Source organism: Stenella coeruleoalba (genome assembly GCF_951394435.1).
Source record: "Stenella coeruleoalba genome assembly, chromosome: 5".
NCBI classification, from domain to species: domain Eukaryota; kingdom Metazoa; phylum Chordata; class Mammalia; order Artiodactyla; family Delphinidae; genus Stenella; species Stenella coeruleoalba.
In genome coordinates this window covers 141,043,324-141,066,297 of record NC_137150.1, presented here as the reverse complement: position 1 = coordinate 141,066,297, position 22,974 = coordinate 141,043,324, and the positions used below count along the sequence as shown (strand labels likewise).

General features: G+C 51.7%; 1 protein-coding gene across 2 annotated transcripts in view; it reads right to left on the bottom strand.

Annotated features, from left to right (window-relative positions):
* Positions 1–13,326, bottom strand: part of ABCG1 (ATP binding cassette subfamily G member 1) — a 60,203-nt gene extending 46,877 nt beyond the window's left edge. For both annotated transcript variants that reach the window (XM_079923006.1, XM_079923007.1), the window contains exons 1-2: positions 13,118–13,326; positions 6,336–6,579 (exon numbers count right to left, since the gene is read on the bottom strand). In XM_079923006.1, coding sequence (XP_079779132.1) covers positions 6,336–6,579; positions 13,118–13,159 — 286 coding nt within the window. In that variant the 5' untranslated portion in view covers positions 13,160–13,326. The remainder of the gene's footprint in view (positions 1–6,335; positions 6,580–13,117) is intronic.
* Between the last annotated feature and the right edge of the window lie 9,648 nt (positions 13,327–22,974).

Genomic DNA, 22,974 nt, shown 5'->3' with positions numbered 1-22,974 from the left:
CCCTGGTTTGTACGGTTCAGTCTTTCCAAATGTTTTTTAATCTGACCCACGTGGTTACCTTTGTTCCTTAAATAAGCAAATCTGTTGATTCTACAACGGAACTCAAAAAGAGCAGGTGTAGGGTTACTAAACGTTTTCTTCTGCCAATTTATAGACAAAAGAAATGGTTTCGTGCTCAGCAGAATGTCACCCTGTGTTATTTCTTGGCCTTGATGGATTCGGTTCCAGTTTACAAGAGGGGACGTTAGTTCCTGCATGTGAAGTTTTCAAGGTGTCAGCATATTTGGGGGTGTTAAAGGAAGGCAGGAGGGCACCCCCCCCCCAGCAAGTGAAAATGAGTGTCGCAAGAATGTCCTTGAAAGTGATAGTGACACCAGCCCCCCACTGAGCAGATCACAGTCCTGCAAAGTCACACTGAAGAGACCAGATGGCTCCAGACCAGGCACTCTCTCTGGAAAAACAGCAACGTGTTACCGTGCGTTGCCGATCGGAAGGCGACGGGGGTGGCCTGACAGTGACGCAAAGGAGAAGAGCCGGTGTCGACGGGGCCACTTGTGCCGTGTCTACGGGGGCTGTTGAACCTGATCGAGCCACACTTGAATCACGCACCCCTGATTCCAGGTCCCAACTGGTGACGGTTTGGCTTCCGTGCAGTGTGCTCCAAGGGAGAGAAGGGGCTGGCTGGAGAAGGGGCGCCTAGACCCCTTGGATGTTCAAGTTCTGCTGTAAACTAGTAAACCCTTTTGGTTTTGTACATGGTCACGCTACATCCGTCTGTCCTGAGAGTCAGCTCATCCTCCACAGTTTTTCAAAGCCTCTTTTGGAGCATGTAAGACGGAGGTACAGAACTATTCCAGAAGACCTCATCACCAAATGGGCCTGAGAGGAAGCCACTGAGAGCCTAAGAACTGGCCCGGGAGGGGACGGGAGGAGGTCTCCAGCCATCTGCATTCACCAAGGTGACCTGGGGTCATTGGGCTCCTGGTGTAAAGCCCCAGCCTCAGGCAGGGAGCTCTGGCAAGCAAGGTTTAGGTTTGCCACACTGCACTATAAGACCGTCACAGCCTCAAATAAAGACGAAGGAAGAGCAGCAAAAGCCATTTCTTTTGCACCCCAGAGAAAGCCCACCTTAGCACGATAGTTTCCAAGAAGTACAAAAGTAATTCATTCATGCTTGGGGAAGAGAAACCCGCCTTTGCACTTGAGCAGCTCCCCCTCTGGAGCCCCCTCTCTGCTCTGGGATTTCTAGATTCTCCCTTTCTCTGGCTTTCCCTCCCCACCCCTGTCCCAGTCGGTTGGATCAAGTCTCCCAGCGCTGGGTTGGAATCCAGTCTTCCCTTAATGGAATCGCTGAAAGGGAATTTTTTTTTTTTTTTTTTTTTTTGCGGTACGCGGGCCTCTCACTGCTGTGGCCTCTCCGGTTGAGGAGCACAGGCTCCGGACGCGCAGGCTCAGCGGCCATGGCTCACGGGCCCAGCCGCTCCGCGGCATGTGGGATCTTCCCGGAACAGGGCGCAAACCCGCGTCCCTTGCATCGGCAGGCGGACTCCCAACCGCTGCGCCACCAGGGAAGCCCGCTGAAAGGGATTTTAATGGCACGTTGTACTCGTTTTAGCCAGCCTGTCAGCGCAGGCCTTGTGCAATGGCCATGGAAATTAAGAGGAAGCAAACTTCAATTTGAGAAGGGTGTTCAAATGCATTTTTATAGCTCAGAAGCAAACCAATACAAATAATCTGATGTGGGGCTGCCTAGAATACTTAACTCCATCCTGGCATTTGGCAAGGATGAGGCTGGAGGGTCCGGCTTCAAAGTAGGAGGTGCTGTCCCATTCCATCGGAGGGTTACTGTGGTGAGGCCCCAGCTGGGCTGGGGAAGAGTAAAGAAAACTCTCCAAACCCTCAGATGTGACTTTTGTTCTCAACCCACGAGGTAATCTTGGGAGGCGTTATTTCATTTCTAAGAATCATGTCACCTGTTTGCGCGAAGCATGCCGTACATGCCAGCCTCACCTCCCTGGGGAGGAGACAGGACAGCCAAGCCTCCCCATGGGATTAGGAAACCTCTTTGTGGGTCCTTGTGAAAGGCAGAGGTGACTGACATCCAAGCAGGCCGATTAAAGGGGAAGTGAGTCAGAGGTAACAGTCAAGGCCACCCCCAGTGGTTTTGTAAAATGGGGTGAGACACATCCGTGCCATAATGGTCCCGTTGTGTGCTCACATCAGGGCCGGATGTTTGCTAGGTGTCTTGTCAGGTCCTGTAGCCTCAAGCCCCCCAGACCTGCCTTCACGTCCCCTCTCCCCTGCTCCTGTGACCTGGGATCTATCTCTGAACCTCGTGTACTCCACACATTGAAAGGACAGAATTGGCCCCTGCGCCAACTGGACCAAAGGGCTGCTTGAATTGTATAAATGCAAATGGCTCCAGTCTCCTTGGGGGACAGACGACCCAGAGTACCCCCTTAACTCCACCGTGTGGACGAGCTCTGAAAGCCAGAGAGTGCTGTCTGAGTGCAGAATTTTCTCCGCTCCACCTCAGCATTTCACAATGTGGGTTCTCTTCTTAACAAGGGGTCCTAAATGTTACCAACGCCAACGCAGTGTCTACCATCCAGGAAGCAAAAGCCGCTTTCAAAAATAAGTCACACTGGGGTGAGTGAGGACAATCAAACCGGATTGTTCCCCTACGTCCCTCGACACAATAGTTTGTGTAACAGCACCAGAGTCCACATTGTTCCAAATCATCTGTCCCATCAACTTAGGCTATGTGAGTGAATTCCTTGAGGGAAAGTAATCACTGTATCAGAAGCCAGGGAAATCATCCTTGGGGTGTACTTTTTTTCTCCTGAGAACAGTTCCTTTCACAATTATGTTGTCCACTAGGAATCTATTATACGATCCAGATTTTCCTCTCAAGCCATCATTAATCATATGGTGAAAATGGAGCTAGAATTGAAAATACAAGTTGTTTTCTTAGACGCTGAAGTCAATGCCTGGCAATTGTCAAGCTCAAGAATTAGAAAGCATCAGTGCCTGACATTTGCCTTCTTCAAAATGCTGCTATGGAGTCACTTACGACCCTTCTACTAAGGGTTATGAAGCTCTCTTTCTCCGTCTTCTTTCTTTAAAATAACTGTGTAGGAGTTTTTAGTATTATTCTAATCCCAGTGCCAGGCTTGGCTACAGCATTCTGTGTTGAGTGTGTGTGGTAGCACCACGTTCTGGGAGAAAACGGCTTTCCTAGAGTTTACTGGAGTGGCCCAGTGTCTTCGTGATGGAAAGAAGCCTGAACTAGGAATCCGACGGCTGGGTGGCGGACCTTGCTGGCTCCGACCTTGAGCGAATCACTCCAGCCCTCAGGCTCCTTTGTCCTTCACTGCACACTTCACTGTGGGCATTACAATGAGCTCAGCACATAAAGTTGAATTTTTAAAAAAACAAAAGACTATTGACTTGATACAGACAGAAAAACAGAATATGGTCAGAGAAGTAAGAGCATAAGCTCCTGCCCCAAAGTTTGGTCACACTTGGCATCACGCTGGGCATCACACAGAGGCGACGTGAAACCTAAAACTACCACCAAGAGAAAAGGGGAACGCTTGCCAGCTAGGCAGCGTCTGTGGGCACCAAACCTGGAGAAGGAGCACAGCTTCCCTATGGCCGTGGGGACCCCGGCACCCTGAGGCCCTGCGCCAGGCGCTGCCCGGTGCCCAAGCGTCGGAAACCACCACCCAGCCCCCGGCCTAGCTCCCAGCTCAGGCTCGGGCAAGCCCTTCACACGTGGCTTCCTTTCTATTCAGTGAGAATGTGGACGAGTATCCCACACCCTCGAGTTATGCGGGAGTGATAAACAATCTAAATTCTGAACTGCGAGGGTACCAAGAACAAAAGAAACGATGGGGCTGCACGGGAGAAGGGGCACAGAGAGGGAAGTGGACACAGGCACTGGGGTGGAGAAAGAGGCCAGGAGGAAGCCAGACAGAGAAGTCAGGCCTCGTTGGCTGAGAAACCAAACACCTGGACACACCAGGCTGACGGTGCCGACTTCCTCTCCAGCCCTAGCCATCTCTGACTCACAGGCAGGTCCCGGGGGCCCACTTTCTACTCCTCCCCGCTTGAGCCCACACAGGTTACTGCAGGGCAAGTGTTTATCCGGCAGCCATCTGGGCGGGGCTTCCTAGGAGGCCACCGGCCATGGACGGTAGCGGCTCCTCCCTCATTAATTAAGAGGCCATCACTGTTGACAATCAGTGTGACCAGTTCTAAGACGTAGAGAACAGAGGGTGGGCAAGCCGCACACCTGACCAGGAAATGATATTCTTCACCTGCCAGCCCCAAGTGAACACCTGCAGGGTTGGATTTCAAACCAAGATTCTGCCATGGTGTTCAAACATGTGCATTTCTGCATCTCAAGCCTTCACCTGCGAGGATACCCACCCAAGCGTTTTCAGCATCATGACCACGTTTCTAAGGCCACACGTAACACGTGGACAGAAACCTGCCCACGTGGCCCACAGGTCTGCCGCAGTTTGTCTATAGAGACACAGCAGGTCAAAACCTCACGACACCCTCCTGGTCGCCCAGTGCATTGTTTCGGTAAAATCTTTGTTCAAGTGGAGAAGGAAAAGGCTGGAATCTTATGTCGAAATTTCAAGAGACTCCACCAAATGGGCCCGACCCTGAGCCTCTCACAGAATTTCTTTGTTAACAGAACAGGCTGGCACACTCTGAAGATGTTGAGTCTCAGATAACAATGCGACGGTATCAGCCGCTGGGGAGGTTTGGGATCTGTTCCCATTGGTGCAAACAGACACAAAATCATCCCACAACCAGCTCGGCTCAAAGGTCCCAGGCACCAGTCAATCAAGGTTCTAAAATCATGGCTCTAAGGAATTCCAGGGTGCCCACACCAACCGTCTCAACTGCTTCACGTCAAGAGAGTAGGAAGCAAAATGAAGGCAATAAGGGGCAGAAAGATGCAAAGTAAACAAGTGAGTCTTGGTGGGTCTCCTTCAAAAATGAAGAAGGATTGAATCTAGATTTAAGTTGAGAGCTCTAAACAACCCCAATATTCCAGGATATTCCGGGGGTACCTGAGTCACTTTGTTGCAAATTCCTCATAGATTTTCAAGTTGTTTTCAATGATTCATTAGAAACTGAGGACCACTGTTTCTGGGTGATGTGTAGCACGTCCTCTCCCAGTCACCCCCCCGCCAAAGATGGATACATGGAGGGTGCACGGGGCAGCGGGGGACACGGAGTGAGTTCCACGGGAAGAAGTCGGTCGGGCTCGAGAAAGAAATACCAACGCAGGGAGGCATTAACTCCACACACTTTGAAAACCTAGAGCTGGCAAGGGAGCATCCACGTTGCTAAGAAAACTCAGAACACCGTCAGTCATCAATTCCCATGAACATGCAACAGGCTGGCGGCAAACTCCTGTGGGCGTGGCTCTCCCGAGACCTCCGAGTCCCACCTGCTCCGCCCTCTCTTCTGTTTTTATGGATAGCCCACCAACGACCCCCATGAGACAGTCCTTTCAAGATCTGTAAACATACACGTCTGGTTTCCAGAGAGGTTACTATAGGTCACTTGTTACTTTTCAACACGTCAAGCTTGGGAGGAAACACCTGGCTTCCACTTTGCTCTGAAACATTAAAAAAAAAACAGTCCTATCTCGAAAGACTAACATTAACGGCATCCAGTAAAGAGGACCCTCCGAGTGCAGACAGGAAACTGGCACACATGGACCGTGGTCAAACTGTGTGATCAGATCAGAGCTTAAGAACCAGCGTGTGACTCACAGACGTAGAAAACTTACGGTTACCAAAGGGGAAAGGAGGGGCGGATAAATTAGGAGTTTGGGATTAACAGATACACACGACTATATATAAAATGGATAAACAACAAGGACCTACTGTATAGCACAGGGAACTATATTCAATATCTTGTAATAACCTATAATGGAAAAGAATCTGGAAAAGTGCATATATATATATATATATATATATATATACGTATATATATATATACGTATATATATATATATATATGTATCACTGAATCACTTTGCTGTACACCTGAAACTAACACAACGTTGTAAATCAACTATACTTCAGTCAAAAAAAACCAACAAACGCTGTGAATCTTGAGTCATCTAGTCTGATCTGTTCATATCGTAAGTGAGGAAAAATCAGGCATAAAGCAATTACATGCATTGGCCACAGCAGAGCCAGAGTCTGGAAAGAGAATCAGCCTCCCAGCTTCCAGACCCAGATCCTCCCAAACAACCTGTTCCTTCCTCCGAGGTGCCGCGCCTCTGGATGCCCCCGCCCTACCTTTCCTCCTCCACCAGGGACCTTCTGGGACCGAGTAGGAAAGGTCCTTGAATTCGATGTTCACAGCCGCCCTCCGCGGCAGGGAGGAGAGGCGCTGGGCCTCTGTGAGACTGTTATCCTCTTTCTTCAAAAGTCCGTTCAGCAGCTCCATCTCTATCACCTCCCTGCTGCTGGAGACCACCTCGTCCACAGAGACGCACACTGACTTGGGCTCTGTCATTGCTGCAGAGTGACTGCTGCCATTCTAGAAAGATGGGGAGGAAAAGCACCAAGAGGAGGTATAAGTTACACCACGGGAAGGACCACAGGGACTCACCATCAGGCTCAGGGCCATCGATCAGTCAGAGTCATCGATCAGCGCTTCTCACCCTCCATGGTGCCCTCAGCGTCACAGGAAGGATGCTCACCTACAGGAATTCCTCCTCCCCGGCCCTCACTTACTCTTCTACTAAAAACATGCTAAAGATAAACTATGATCTACCGTCTTATCTAGGAATCCTAACATCTAATCACAAAACTGATAAATACATCACCTGTCTCAAAGAATGAGACACCAGCCACCCTAAAAATTATCTGCCTGCAGTCCACTCACTAAAAAATCCCATAAAAATGCATGAGGCTGCTAAGAAACGCACAACTGAAAAAGCTTTACAATGAGCTCTTTTAGTCCCTTCCTGGCGTAACCTCATACACGTTTCTCAAGAGCAGCGATACCACTTGGACCGACGGGGTTTGTAGGAGATGGCCTTTGTGTTTCCCTTGTAAATCTTCCAAATCCCTTACAGCTCTCCTCTCTCACTGTACCTTCATAATGGCACTGAAGTGTTCGAAAGGTTGATTTGTTTTTCTCTGGGATACAGACAAGGAAACTGAGGCACAGACTATGTTAAGGAACTTGCTCTGAGCTCTACGATCAAGTGAGGGGCAGAAGTGATCCCAGTGTGAGTCATCTTGAAAAACGGTTGCCTCTTCCACTGCATCACCTGGATACCTAATACGTAGCTACACCGGCTTTTCGAGATTCCATCGGGAGTCCTTTGAACTGTTACAGATAAGCCAAGAACCAAAGGTCTTTAAGCAAAGAAAGGAATATTCTTGCTAATGGCTTGGCAACGGCTGGACAAGTCAATATACTTTAGGCACCTCCAAAACACAGAAGAACCCTGGGGTGGGTGAACAATGCGCTGTGCTTTTTCTAGCTGCCTCTTGAATCAAGACAGAACATTCCACAGTGTCCAAAGCGTGGCCTCTGGCGACACTCCTCCGTACTGTTGCAGGCAGTCAGCCTGATCTCGAGAGCCCGTGGACAGCCACCTTTGATAATTCAGGCCCTTCTGATGGCCGTAGGACTGGGGAGACGCCGCCACACTGCTGTTTGTTCTAAGTAACATCATACTGTTATTTTGCCACAGCTTGTGAGGTATTTCTTTAAAGTTGGTGGCTTTTTGATCGCTATTGTTCCTAACAAAAGGCTAAAACAAAACCAGAGAGTGCGTCATCCATAAACACCCTTATAAACTCCAGCAACTCTAGTGACCGAAACAAGCCCTCCCCCGCCTTAGAGTGGCCTCTTGAGGGTACGTGACCGCATCCTTGAAGAGGATTTCCATTATTGTTATTCCACATGATTTCCATCGTGGAAATCTTGGACGATTTGGAGGTTCTGAATCTTTAAAACACAAATAGGGGGATGGGGAGATGTGGGCACAGGGGCTTCCGGTTCTTGTGCTGTTTGAAAATGTTGCTTTGCTGTTTAAGAAAAAGACACACAACACACACACCTCCCAGGCATCTCCTACCTCTGGAAAGCTTAACCGTATCAAAACTTAGCTCACTGACTATAACATTCTGTGGCTAAAAATTAAAGTGCGGAGTAAAACTCTGACAAAATTAATCTTGGTTTGCCGCTGGCGCCGAGCATGAGAAATGCTTCAAACACAAGCAGGAGTACGTTCGTGCATCCTCCGCATAATTGGGGAGGTTTGTCTTAGCCTGACAACGGGCCATCTCAGAGCCTGGGCTGAGCAGGAGCCTCTCCCGCTCCCGGGAGGGCGCTGCAGGGCGTGGCCTCTGCATCCGGGCTTGTCAGGTGCCTTCTGCGTCGGCGCCCCTTGCAGGATCAACGGGAGGCCCTGCCCCAGCTCAGCAGGCTCTTGGCTTCGTGCACCTGCAGCTCTAGCACCCAGAGCAGCACCAAATGCCATCCCTGGGCCCACCTGTCTTGCTCTTGGGGAACACGAGCTGCTGTCCCAGGGTTATAACCCCGTTTGACTCCACAGGGGCCCTGGAAACACCAAATCCTGGCTTTGCTGGGGGGTGGGGGGTGGGTAGTGGACAGAACAATGGGTGAGACAGCTCCAGGCCTGGTCCCAAAAGTCCATCCTCACCTCCACCTGGAAAGGTGAGACGTCTACTTCCAGACCCGCGTCCTGCCGGGGCACTGGCCCTAACGCCGGGAGAGCCAATTGCTCTGTCTTCAGTTGGGGGCGGGAGCTTCCAGAAGCCCCTCCCCAGGGCGTGGCCCCCTCCACCTCCAGCCACCTTGGACCATCCACACCCTCCCCCAGCACCCACCACTTGCGTCAACCCCTGAGGAAGCCCAGGGACAGGTCGGGTCTTCCCTTTTTAATGAAACCTACACGAATACAGGGACGAACGGCCATGACTCCACCCACCTGCCAGCTGGAGCAGATGCCAGACCTGGATTATGACGAGGGTCTGACTTGCCTGTCTAGATTCCAAGCCTATCTATCCTCTCACCCACTCACTCACTCACAGCCCAGATAAAGCCCTGGGCATCGGCAGTCAGCCAGACAGACGTAGCCTGTGGCCTCAGCTCGCTCAGGTCCAAGACTGGGCCGCAAACGATTTCAATGCCAAGGGGCAAGAGCTAGAACAAGATGATGCAGGGACCCACGAGGGTCACGCAATGCAGTGGGGGCCCTGGGTGGGGATACACGGTGTTTCTGAGGAAATAAACTGTGAGGTGAGCTTAGCGAGGTGGGGTGGGGAAGGGGTGCTCGTTCACGACCGACATTCCCTGCGAGGGAACAGCACGTGCAAAGGCTCGGCAGCAAGACAGAGGAACAGCTGGAGATCTGTAATTCAGGGTCTGGAGCTCTGATCTGGGGAAGGCGGGAGGGGCTTTTGGAACAAGGTGGGACTAGCGAGGCCCACGGGGTCCGCACGGTGGAGGGCTTGCAAAGCTTGTTAAGGGATGTGCACTTTATCCCGAGGTCTCTGCGGGCCGCGGAGGCATCTCAAGGCGGAAGTAGCAGACCAGCGAGCCGGTAAGAACGTCTCCTGCAGCTGCCTGCAGTGGGGAGGGTGCGTGGCCTTCACCAGCGGGGGGCAGTGGGGAGGGAGACAAGTGGACGGGCCAGTGGGACAAAGCTGGGGGAGTAAACTGATTTGGGAGCGAGAGAGGCCCGTACTTACTATTTACAGTTTTGCATTAATACCTCCCGCGGAGTAGGTAAGCAATTATGAACAGTAGCGGCTATTCGTGCAGCAATGCACAATTACAGTGCGCTCATTAAACTCCAGACTGCACAGGTTACTCCTCCTCTGTCTCCACAGCTCTCCGGGGGCCGGGGCCGGGTGGGGTATGACCCTCTGCCGCTCCATTTCACGAGGAGACCACCTCACCTGCCTGAGACCCCACCGTTAAGGAGTAGCCAAACTGGGGTCCAGCTCTCTGCAGCTTCCCTGCCTGCACAGGTCCTCCCAAACAGTCCCCAGCAGCGCCGGGACGTTGCTTGGCTTTCTGTAGGCAAGCTGTAGTGGACCCTGGGTCATCCCAGCCCCCGTCCCTTGCAGGGAAATCCACAAGAGAATGGGGGACCACACAACCCTACCCCCAAAGCAACCGACACCAAAGCGGTGCATGCCATCACCCACTTTTCCGCCATGGGTGTCCAATTAATAAAATTCTATCTGAAATCCTATCTGATGGGTGGCAGTGGCTCTGACTCCAAAATAGACCAGCTCTCTGGAAACACATCCTCAGATGAGAGCCGCCGGTGATGTAGGTTACAGCTAGCTTGTCCTCAGCCTCCTGAGTTAATTAAAGATGAAATACATCCTCCCTCCCCATTCTTTCCCTTTCTTTGTTCGCTTCCCTATCTCGCTGAAGCATTGTCTTTGACCTCCTCTTCCACACACAATTTGTGCTGCATAATAAATGGTAAATACTAGTGAGTCCATTCACAGGTGTGGAATGCAGAGGAGACCCTGTTTGGACTGTTCCTGCCCGCTGTTGTTAGGAATATTTTCTTGGGCACTGATTTCAGTTTGAATGCTAATATATTGAGATGCTTGTTTAGCTGGGGAGGGTCTCTAATGGTCAGAGAGCCCCTGAGCCATTGTGAGGCTGCTTCACTCTCTTTACCCAGGGAAGTCCAGTTGGAGATAGAAACTTGCCCCACAGCATCTTGGGGAAGGGAGGAAAGCCAAGAGGAACTCGCAGGCTCCAGGCATGCACTCTCACTGCTGCCAGCTATGGTGCCCACCTAGACCAGCAGACCCTGCAGTTGAAGGGCAGATCCCTCCCTGGGACCCTGGGCACATTAGAGGAGAACGTACTGGTCCAGAATCCTCAAGACCACCGCCTAAGGGAAAAGAACCCAAACGTCACGCCCTTAACTAAGCAAAGGGTAGGTGTCACTGGCATGGTCACTCAGAATGCCAACCTCATTGTCTCCAAAATCTGGCTTCCAACAGCCCCAAATACCAGTCCCCATTGGGAGCCCTTGCCTGCCCCGCCCAGCCCAGCTCAGGGACTCTGAAACACCATGTGGGTGCTTCTTCCATCCTCCAAGGCACCTTCTCCAGACTCACACCTGGCAGCCAGCCCCAGGCTGGACCGCAGAGCAAAGTTTAGGATGCTGGGTACCTCCCCAGGGCTCTGTTTATGACTTGGGTAGAATTTTTAAAATTAAAAACAAAAAAGCACAAGGTTTTCAGGGAGAATGGTTTTCACACAGAACAACATTCTCTGAAAAAATGAGCTCAGCCATTAGCACCTCCACACGAACGAAACACCTGAGTTCTGGGGCTGTCTCCAACCATAACGTAACATCCAAAATATCTTGACATAAAAACACCTGTACCTTAAAACATTCTGATTCATTATTGTCCCACGTGTATGAGCTACTTCTGCAGTCTTGAAAGGGCTTCAAGAGTTAGTTACCCAGTGTCTCCACGACCTGAAACTTTCTTTACCCACAACTAACAATACTAACCTCCTTCATTTTCCATTACCACCATCATTTAGGAATCCCAAAGAAATGAACACGGGTAAAATGAAGAATGGCCAAGTGTTACCCAAACGTGCAACCAGATAAAAGCAAATGTCATGAGGAGGGGACTGCCTCTTTCAGTTTTTGATCCCTCTTATATGTAAGAAGCTAAGTCATAGAGGCAGAACATGCCCAGAGATGGGACCCGGCCTGTGGGTCCCCCTGCCCCTGGCTCTTTCCTGCTCTACCAACCTCCTTAATGTGCCCGAGGCCCCACTGTATCGGTTTACACAAAATCATTATATAATGAGCTGCCGAGGCTCGGTATGTTCTACAGTAACCTGTTTGGAATCATAGGATGCAGTTGTCAGAGCAGAGCATGCGCAGAAACCCGGCTACTTCTTCTTTTTTTTTTTTTTTTCTTGAGCTCAAGGCAAGAGGTAACTGTCGGTCAAATCCTGCTGAGCCCTGCTGACTTCAAATACGGGATGCTAAAAATGAAATAAAGGCGAGGGGTGGAGGTGAAAACCGATGTGCACGGTGGGGTTACAGCTCAAGGGAAGTGACTAGCAGGATAGTAAATACATAGACAAAGGATAGAAGGGGGATGGATAGGGAGGGCGAGAGGGCTTGGAATACGGAATGCTTCCTACTTGTACTTTAGATGACCTGAAATCGGTCCAGAGGTACCTAACTGCACTGTTGGCGTGCTAGGCATAGAAATGAAGGGCCCTAGGATGGGTGAGACGATGGTTAGTTTGTTTTTTTTCCCTAATGTGACTTTATGGAGATATGTTAAAGGGGCAAGAGGAGACTCTTGACCACTCAGAGGAATAGCACTTACTGTAATAGTGTCTAGCAAAGAATGCGCCTGCAGCCGGTGGAACCCCTACGGAGCTGGCACCCTTGGGAAAAGTGAGATGCGTGCCTCTGTCCCCACCCTATTCTCTCTACAGGGTGCAGAAATGTGGCCAGAGGTACCCAGGCTCGGCCCTCATCTGCCTCCCCATGACTCCGCCGCCCCCTCCTGAGCAGGTCCGGGAGAGGCTGTCCCCGAGGGCGAAGGGGCAGCACGGGCCCCGGCTCTCCACCGCCTCTCTCTTTTGTTCCCCCAGACAGTGCCGGTGCTCCGGAGAGTAGCGCGAGAGGCGCCCGCTCCCCAGGCTCTGGCCGCACGCGCCGGCAGAGGGATGGGGCCCCCTTTCCCTCTGGCCCGGGCTGCCGCCCCGCCCCAGTACACTCCGGGTCCCCAGGCCCCAGGCCCCTCACTCGGAGGCAGACGAGGTCAAGGCCATCAGTACACTTGTGGGGCTGCTGGCCTCCTTCCTCCCTGCCTCTCCTGGCCCCTCCGCCTTCCCCGCATCCTCGGCTGCAAGGGGCATCCCGAGGAGCCAGGTAGCTAGGGCGGGGGGCGATGGGAGGCGGGCGCCTCTCCCGGGGCTCGGGGGACAGGTGTCAGGGTGCGGGTGCGGGTCTTTGTGCGTTTCTTATTCTCCTAGAGAACAGAACCAAGCCCCGGGGCCAAAGGATGCGCTCACTCACCATGGCGGTGCCGACCGAGAAAGCGGCCGTCAGACAGGCCATGCCCCGGGGGCGGCGGCGGTGGGGACGAGGCTGCGGGCAGCGGGGACGGGCGGCGGGCAAGAGGCGCGCTCGCCCTAGGCTCGGCGGCTGCGCCGGGCGCGGACTCTGGCTCTGGCTCCGGCTCCGGCCGCAGCTGTGGCCCCGGCCCCGCCCACGACCCGCCCGCGCCGGCCCCGCCCGCGACCCGCGATTGGCCGGCGCGCAGGGGCGGGGCGGAGCCGGCAGGTGCGCGTGCTCTTGTTTTGCTCCTGTGCGGCGCGGCTGCCCCAGTTCTAGGCAGTCCGGTTCCTCGCGCTGCCCGCGCCCCTGGCCTGGCTGGTGCCGAGGGTCCGCCCCGGCCCCGGAGGCGCCGAGTTCGGAAACCCGCGGGGCCTGGGCCAGCGACCCCGGGCCCCCTGCGGTCAGTCAGCGGGGGTCCCCCTCCAGAACTGCCACCCCAAAGCCTGCAGTGCCGGGCCAGGGAGGGCCAGGGGAGGCGTCTGGGGGGGGGGGAGGGTGGAGGGGCACTTTTTTCCTTGTTGGGCATCACTCTGCCACGTAGGAGCGTGAGAACTAAAGGAGAGATGGCCGCTCCAACGACCCCTCCCCCGCCACTGCAGCTCCATATCTGGGGTGGTACCCCCATACTGAGGCAGCACACTCACTCATTAATGCAGCATTGCTGTGTGCCAGGCGCAGAGCCAAGTGCTGGGTAACAAAGGGGTGACTAGGTGAAGATGCCCAGGCCTCTGTCCTCCCCTGGCTCCCACCCCCCGATCCCAACAAATAAAGAAAAGACCCGGTGTTCCCAGTACGTGGCCCAGCACCTGGCCCAGAGCTGTGTTCAGGTAACTTCATAAGGAGTAACACTTCAGGCACCCTGTCTTTTGGCCCCAGATGGGAGCATCAGATGGCCTGGCCTCTGCTAAAGCCCTTATTATATATAAGTGGGACCATTTCCCGGTAACCATGGTGATAAGACATTCCTTACTCCCAGTCTCAGAGGCTAATGCTTTTATTCAGTGGTTTGCATGCGGGGACCACAGGTCGGAATGCATCTCTTCTCCCATCCAGCACACCTGGATCGCCCCTTCCCACTACCCCTCAGATGAGCTAAGCCCCTGTCCTTCTCCTCACCTAGAAAGAGAGCATGGCTTTTCATGCCAGGCAGGAGGGCTTCACACCACAGCCTGATGACCATAGGCAGATTCTCCCCTCAAATCAAAGGAGGGCAAGGCAGTAAATTGTATGATTTCAAGGGGAGAGGGCCCTGCTTTTGTCTGCATAGTTCACTTGAAGAGTCCACGCATTACCTCTATTCTATTGTTAGGAAATCTGACTGCTGCATTTCCAGGGGCCACCCTCTACATGCCGGGCCCACGGGGCTGTGTGGTGCCTTAAACGTGCTGAACAGGGAGGCCAACAAACTCTGAATGTTCTGGAAAGAGGATTCAAATCTACAAACCTCCCTGGGAGAGTTTAGGCCAAAAGGCAGAGACAGAGGTGCCTCATCTCTGGGATCCAGGATTGGTGGACGGCACTGAAGCCCACCACGTGCTCCAGGGGCAGATGGGACATAAAGCAGGGGAGAAAGACACAGAACGCGGCCGGGGAGAGATTCTCTATGAGGACCTGGCTGGTCGCTGCCCAGCTGTGTGGCTGGGACAAGTGACAGCGTGGTCCTGTTGCACTGGCATCTATTCTCTGCCCAATATCCATTCTCCATGCTGCTAGGAATGTGTTCAGAGTTTCCTTCTGGAACTCCCCTTGCCCCCAGTTCTACACCATGCGATCCGGTCAGTGGTTGGTCAGGAACCAGAAGTGTAAGGCGATGCTCGCCGGGCTCCTGGGAGTGGCCAGGGGGACAATACGTAGAGCCTAGGATGAAGCCAGGGAGGGCAGACAGCGATAAAGTGGGTCCTTATTGCCGTGGCTTGAGCTGCTGGCTTTGCACTTAGAGGCATGGAAAGAGTCCCACTTATACGCGTCTATACGTTGGGGTAATGATCATCTCAGCCGCATGGGAAATAGTGCCTGTCAAGTGCTGTCCACTGTGCACGGCACACAGCTAGCACTCCAGTTCTAATCCTTACTAATGTCATCCCCCTTGCGCCAAATCTGAGAATAAGCAAATGGTAAAGTAGGTCGGATCTGTGACATTGCTATTGGGACTTTGGGTGTAAGTGACCAAAACTCTTCTCCAAATGGCTAACAGGAAGGCTCAGGGTGCACTTGTTTCAGGCCTGCCAGGACCAAGCACCCATTCTGGGTTTTCAGCCCTTGATCTCTAGCTCTCTCCATGGCTCTGCCTTCTATCTGCTGGCTTTCTGCTCCACGAGGCTGTCACCACGGCCCTCCTGGCAGCTCCAAGCCTGCATCCCATCAGTGTTACCAAACCAAATTCGGGTCCACTCGCCTGCCACACAGCAAAGCCAATCTACTGACACTGGGTTGTGGTGAAGGAAAGTACAGCATTAATTGCAGGGCATCAGGTGAGGGAAGGGGAGACAAGCCTCAGAGCCACTCCCACCTGGTCTTTGGGTTGGGGGATGCGTTTAAGGGGAAGAACAAAGAAGCTGGGGTGAATCTTTGTCCTGTGACATTTCTGAATCATGGTTTCGCGAGTCAGGGTGTCCCAGGTGGTCCCCGGCTAAGGGGTCTGTGAGCTCACCTTGCCCTGGAGAAACGACCCGAGTTTGTACGTTAATGATGAATCTATAATAGCAATTTTAGTACGTTAACGATGGACAACAGCAACCTTAAGCATCCGACTCTGGTAATTAGTGTTGTTAGCACAGGCTTGAGGCCAGAGGGGACAGAAACGGGATGAAGTTTGGGATAGAGATGAATCCTAAACTTGGTAAAGGAACTTGGTTTTAGGGGACTGGGTTTCATCAGCTGGCAACCAGCCACGATGCCCAGTGAGGAGGAACCAAACTCTGACTGGCCTGGCTTGAATCCCAGGGAACCAAACAGGCCAAAGGGAATGCCGGCCCTAATGGGAACATGCAGAAAGATTGGGACATGCGTGCTTCCTCAAGGCCATTTTGGGGAACTCGGAGCCCAGTGTGCGTGCCGGGGAGGCAAACATAAGAGGAGCTTATCACAGGACTGTCCAGTCCACACCCCAACCCCAACAGGAATTTCCACAGGACATCACAGGCAGGTGGACCAGGCTGGGCTTGAGAATGTCCAGTGGGAAAACACTTTCTGTCTCAAAGGGCAGCCCGTACCAGTTGAGGTAGCTGTCATTGCAGGGAACGGTCCCTGTGCCTAATGGGACTCCCTGTCGCCCCGCGGGCTCTGTGTTCCACCGTGTCAGTGAGCCCTGCCCCCACACAACAGGACTTGAGCTCTTCAATCATGGCGCCATATTTCTCTCCAGGCCTTGGCTTCCCTGGACAAATCGTGCCTGGTCCCTCCGACATTGTTCTGGAGAAGATGCCCCTTCTTCCTGCTCACCTTTCTCAGTGTCCCCTCTGAAACTTGGGGTCCACAACCGAACACCTACTCCAGGTAACTCCTCTGCTCTCTAATGAGCATTTGCTTCCTCAAATTGTTGGTAAGGACCCGCTACCAAGCTGCAGAGCCAACTGCCCGATGTCCTGGGAGCGAGCAGGTCAGTGGACTCAACCAGCAGCCGACTCAATTCACTTTCCTTGTAATTGTGTAGTTTCAGTTGCCTGGTTTGCACTTTATCCCCCAAATCTCATAGATTGGGGGGCCAGACATACAGCCCCCGAGGCTGGGGAATGGAGAGGTCACCCTGAGGACTTCGTCTCTGGTGCAAGGATTCCGCTCTTGGTGCCTGGGGAGGGGGGGCGGGTACAGGTAAATCAGATATCCAGGTGGCCTTGCGGCAGGCCTGTGGATTGACCCAGGTGTACTTCTGCAGGGAGCTGGCCACAGGGGGTGAGCATCTTGGATGGCCCCAGCGCCGGAGGTCCAGAACAAAAGGTCTCTGATCCCTCCAGAGGAACCTTTGGGCACATCCCCTGGCTTCCCAGCCTCCCCGCTCTCAGCTGGCTAGGAAGAAATCTAATGAACACAGTCTTCTTCACATCTGGGTGATCTGCCTTTCGATAATTTGACCTTGAGCTCCGAATTAACCCAAGTGATCCACCTAAGTGGACTCTGCTCGGCCGACTTTCTCCTGGTTGACTGCAGAACTCCACCAACCTGAGCTCTGTTTTCTTTCCAAGACCTACGATTTCAGCCATGCCCTTCAGCAGACAGAAATATCTGTGTCACTGGGACCCGGCCTCAACGCTGGGAACCCAGTGTGGAAAAAGGGGAAACCTGGCCTCGGGTGTGGACCAAGGGGAAACCAGGCCTCGGGTGTGGTCAGTGACGGAGAGAGATTGGAAAGCTGACATTCTTGTCTAAGCTGGGTATGTTTTCAACTTGTTCCATGAGCTCAACATATTTTGTAAATAGTTAGAGGAACTCTCACTGTGTAGATTAAGGGAGATCCTGCCAGAGGCAAACTGGTACCACAGGGGCCTCAGTCTATCGCAGTCCAGCCCTTTTGGAGTCAGCCTTTCAGGTGTCCCACCCTAGAGACCTGATATCTGCAGTTGCATCCCGCCAAACTGCCTCATCCCCAATGCTATGCCCCCTTGTAATCTGGGCATCACATGTCACATAATTAATTTACTACTGGTTGTGCTTACACATTCCTTGAGAATGGAAGCTCCACGCCGGAAGGAATGTCCATCCACTGATGGATCTCCAGCCCCAGGAACGGTGCCTCGTAAGGGATTTTGTCCCGACTCATCAGCTATTTGGTCGATACCTCCTACCCCCATCCCTCTGGGTCCCCCAGCCCGGCTGTTGCCAGTGTGCATGAAGGCCCCAGTGTGGAAAGCGCCTGCCCTGCAGTGTTCCACCAGGGGAACACCTCTGGCACCCCACCATTTCCCAGAGGAAAATAAAAGCCCACAGAAGCCTGATCCCCCTGCCCCGTCCCCAGCTCCTCTCACCACGTCGACCCCTGTACTGCGGCCATATGAGGCTTTATGGGATTTCTTTCCCCAAAGCCTCACCAAACTTGATTCTGGAGGCGTGGTGTAGGGGAGTGTTTGCTTAGTTGCTTGCTTTCTACAACCCAAAGCTCTGACTCTGAAAGTAAATGTTTTCAGTCAAATGAAAGCAAAATCTTGTGCCACCACAGCCAGTAATAAAGAGGGGCTAGTCCCTTCCCCAGGCTGGCGGCGGTGGGAGACACCGTGGGGACTCCTGCGAGGCGGGGGTGGGGGTGGGGAGGAACCCTGCCCTATTATATCCCCAGGCTCACGACAACACAACAGGTACCTAGGCGGCGTCGCTGGGGGACACTTGCCCTCGTCTGGGCTGGAGACCTGCCTTCGGGTCATGGCCCCTGCCTTCTCGGCTTCTCTGATACTTCCACTTGTGTTAGCAGAGAATTAGTGGCCATCAGGCCCTTTCTAGCTCTGTTCACAAAGAAGCCATTGCCTCCACTTTTAAAGAGGAAGAGAGAGAGAGAATGAGAAAGACAGAGAGAGGAGGTGGGAGGGAGGGAGGGAGGGAGGGACACAGGAAAGAAGGAAGAGGGGTGAGGGAGAGGAAAAAAGACCCTTAAGTGGTAAGAATAGGTGCCTTAGCCCTTGATGGGGAAATGGTAAAAAGGGGAGCAGATGAGCAGACAGACACAGAGACAGTCCATCAGGGAGGGTGACAGCCTGAGGTAAAGTCACACACTAAATGGGGACTCTGTAAATTGGCGTATTTTAAAGCAACTTTATTTCCCTCTCTGTGGTTTGCTTGATCCCTAGTTTGCTGGCCCTCCTGACTCCTCCAGCTTCTGTCTCCACCCAGTTGCTTCCATCACGTGTGGGTGCCAGCCCAGCTCCAGAGAGGGGCCCCTCCCTCCCCAGCCTGCCCAGAGGTGGGAGCAGAGGAGGGGCCATCTGCTGAGAGCGCAGCACAGATTGGAAGGAGAGAGAGGGAAGGTTGAGATGAAGGAGGGAGAGGACAAGGCAAGTAAGTATTTCATAAGCTAGGTTAGCAAGAGGCAAGTTCACCATTGCAAACAGATTATTTCTGCCTTCTTCTGTTAACCTGGAACACAGAGTGGTGGGAAAGGTGCAGGAGACAAATGAAGAGGGAATAGCATCTGGCAATGAGATGACCTTCAAAGCTGAAGGTTAGGAGAGAAGTCTCAGAGGCGGACACTGGAAAATTACCAGAGGCCTCCTTCCCCCACAAAAGGTCCCAGCTGGGACATAGCTGGAACTCCCAGGCCACTGGGCACCCACTTGTCCTCTGGGAAGCTGCCCTCCCAGGCTCCATGTGCTCAATCCTACAAAGCAACCCCTACCCAGATCCATTCGATGATGCCATCTAATGGTTGGAAAAATGCCTTAACATGCATTACCCTCTGTGGTGCTCAAAACATCCCTGCGGAGCCGGAGGGCAGATGCCATCACCGAAACACGTGTGGATTTGATTCCCAAGCCACAGATTCAGGACAGGCCATGCCCCTGGGACGCAAAGAGACTCTCCACGCCTCCAGAGACCACAGCTCAAGTCCAGTGTGCTCAGCACCCTGGCCACGGGCAGAAGCCCTCTTGCCTCCACAAGACAACTGAGCTCTCCTGGCGTCTGCCCACCCACCTCTCCCCTGTCCAGGCCTGGAAAATGCTTCCTCTACCTCCTGCCTCTCCCCTCCAGAGCCCCAGCTCCATCCCATCCCCTCCGCTCCAGGAAGACCTGGTGGTCACTTTGCTGAGCCCTGGCTTTTGAAAGCAAAAGTCTGGTTAGGGAAATTATCCTCTGCATGCTTGGAAACTTCTGGACAGAGCAAGTCCCCAGGGTGAGAGAGAATCAATTTAAAAAAAAAAAAAGTCTTGGCTACTTTTTAAGAAAAGGTAAGGGAAAGTAGCTTGAGCAGGGAAATCAGTGTCAGAGATTATTTCAGCAAATTATTTCCTGCCACAGAAAATAAGGAGATGGAGCATGAGGACTGAAACCTGCCCAAGGCCATGATGCCCAGGCAAGGACCCAGCTCTCCTGACTCCTGCTGAGCCCCTTTTCCACTTTTTTACAGCGGCCAAATGTTTGTTGAGAATAACCCAAACCTACTTCAAATAGGGAGACGGCTACAAGAGGTCCAAGTTCAATCTTTTAAAGGTCACAGGCAAGCTAGTAGAGAGATGGAGTAGACATGCTTTTCTCTCTTCTTCCCCCCAACACAACTAAAAACTCTGGACATTATGCCAAACAAACACAAGGAGACTCTGAAAGGTGGAGAGGAGAAGGCAGGGTGGTCAGGACCCTGGGACCTAAGGAAGCACACTGGTGAGATGCTGGGTTTTCTTTTTGCCACACTGACAGTCTTCAGACATTCTGCTGAAGAAAGCAATAACCTGGAAGTGCCAATGGACACGAACAACAAAAGCCCCCACAAAAGACTGTCCTCTCTCACCACGGGAATGGAAAAGGAGCAGCCTATCACTATAGAAAATTTGTAGACAATTACTGCTCTATTCCAGCCAAATACCAGGCAATAAACTCCCCGCACCACCCACAACAGCAAAGATGAAGGGGGAGTCTAGATGTCCACCCTCCTCAAGCTGTAATGAGGCACAAAAACCTGCCCCATCCCCAGTTAAAATGGTGTCGGAGCAGGCCACACAGGGAGTCTGGACCACACCCCTACTGGCAGGAATGAGGAACCCCTCCCCTTCTTACGGGGGTGGTGGCTGAGGAGACCCAGCAGAATCAGTACTCTCACCACCATCCAGTGGTAACAAGAACACAATACTAGCCCCCAAGCCATGATGCCAATGGATAGCATGTGGGGAGCAGTAATGAGGTTCACCTCTCCCAGCCAGGGAGGTGTGGGTGGTGACCAGGTGGAGAGCCAGGACTCCAGGCCTTCCCAGCAGTAACAAGGAGTCCCTCCCTTGGATGTCAAAAAAGCCTGAACAAACAGAAGGCTAAAACAGAAGGCTTAAATAAGATCTAGCGTCTTGTAACATAATCCCCAAAATATCTAGGTTTCCATCAAAAATCATTCATCATCTAAAACCCAAGGGAATCACAATTTATATAGCAGAGATTTATAATTGGAGCATGACTCTTTGAACTTTTGCTCATTTTAATTCTAAAATTAACTGCTATATCAATATCAAAAAAACAAACAACCCAATCCAAAAATGAGCCGAAGACCTAAATAGACATTTCTCCAAAGAAGATATACAGATTGCCAACAAACACATGAAAGGATGTTCAACATCCCTAATCACTAGAGAAATGCAAATCAAAACTACAATGAGGTATCACCTCACACCAGTCAGAATGGCCATCCTCAAAAAATCTACAAACAATAAATGCTGGAGAGGGTGTGGAGAAGAGGGAACCCTCTTGCACTGTTGGTGGGAATGTAAATTGATACAGCCACTATGGAGAACAGTATGGAGGTTCCTTAAAAAACTAAAAATAGAACTACCATATGACCCAGAAATCCCACTACTGGACATATACCCTGAGAAAACCATAATTCACAAAGAGTCATGGACCACAATGTTCACTGCAGCTCTACTTACAATAGCCAGGACGCAGAAGCAACCTAAGTGTCCATCTACAGATGAATGGAGAAAGAAGATGTGGCACGTGTGTACAATGGAATGTTACTCAGCCATAAAAAGAAATGAAATTGACTTATTTGTAGTGAGGTGGATGGACCTAGAGTCTGTCATACAGAGTGAAGTAAGTCAGAAAGGGAAAAATAAATACCGTATGCTAACACATATATATGGAATCTAAAAAAAAAATAAGATGGTTCTGAAGAACTTAGGGGCAGGACAGGAATAAAGACAGATGTAGAAAATGGACTTGAGGACACGGGGAGGGGGAAGGGTAAGCTGGGACGAAGTGAGAGAGTGGCAGGGACATACATACACTACCAAATGTAAAATAGATAGCTAGTGGGAAGCAGCCGCATAGCACAGGGGAGGAACATTGTCACCAACCTCAGAATGACGCATTTCAGTATTAAATATGAAGATATCAATAGGGTGGGCAAAGGTAAAAACTTCCAGTTGTAAGATAAATAAGTCCTGGGGATCTAATGTACAGCGTGGTGACTAGAGTTAATAATACTGTATTGTATATTTGAAAGTTGATAAGAGAATAAATCTTAAAAGGTCTCATCACAAGAAAAAACATCTGTAACTGTGTGAGGTGACTGATGTTAACTAAACTTATTGTGGTGGTCATACGGCAATCTATACCTATATCAAATCATGATCTTGTTCACCTTAAACTAATATAATATTATATATCAATGATTTCTCAATACAACTGGAAAAAAATATTTTTGCTGACTCTTAACTCATCTGAATTTACACATTTGTTCTGTCGCCCACTAGTCTCTGGATCCAGAGGATGGAGTCACTCTGACTGGTTCTCACTGGTCCCCAACATCTAGCAGGTACCTGCCTCCTAGCAGGCTCTCCAATATTTGTGGACTGGCTGACTTAAGTCACAGACAATTTACATCAAAGTTTAAATTCCAAATTCCTGTTGGCTGCGTGTACTAGGAGACATGACATATTTTCCCTGATACACATCTAGTTAGTTACATTGACTCCATGAATTTATATAAAAATTTTTTTCGTAAAATGCATTTTGTCAGTGACTTACCCACAGCGTAGATATAAACACTTCCCAAGGAGCCCTTCTGCTGCAAAACAGACCCCTCTGAGGTGAAGTATATTTATTTTGCAGCTAATAAAGGGAAGAAGCCTCTGCCTTATGTAGGGCAGGTTTCAGCTGTCACCACTGTAGACATGTGAAAAACCCCAAACCCC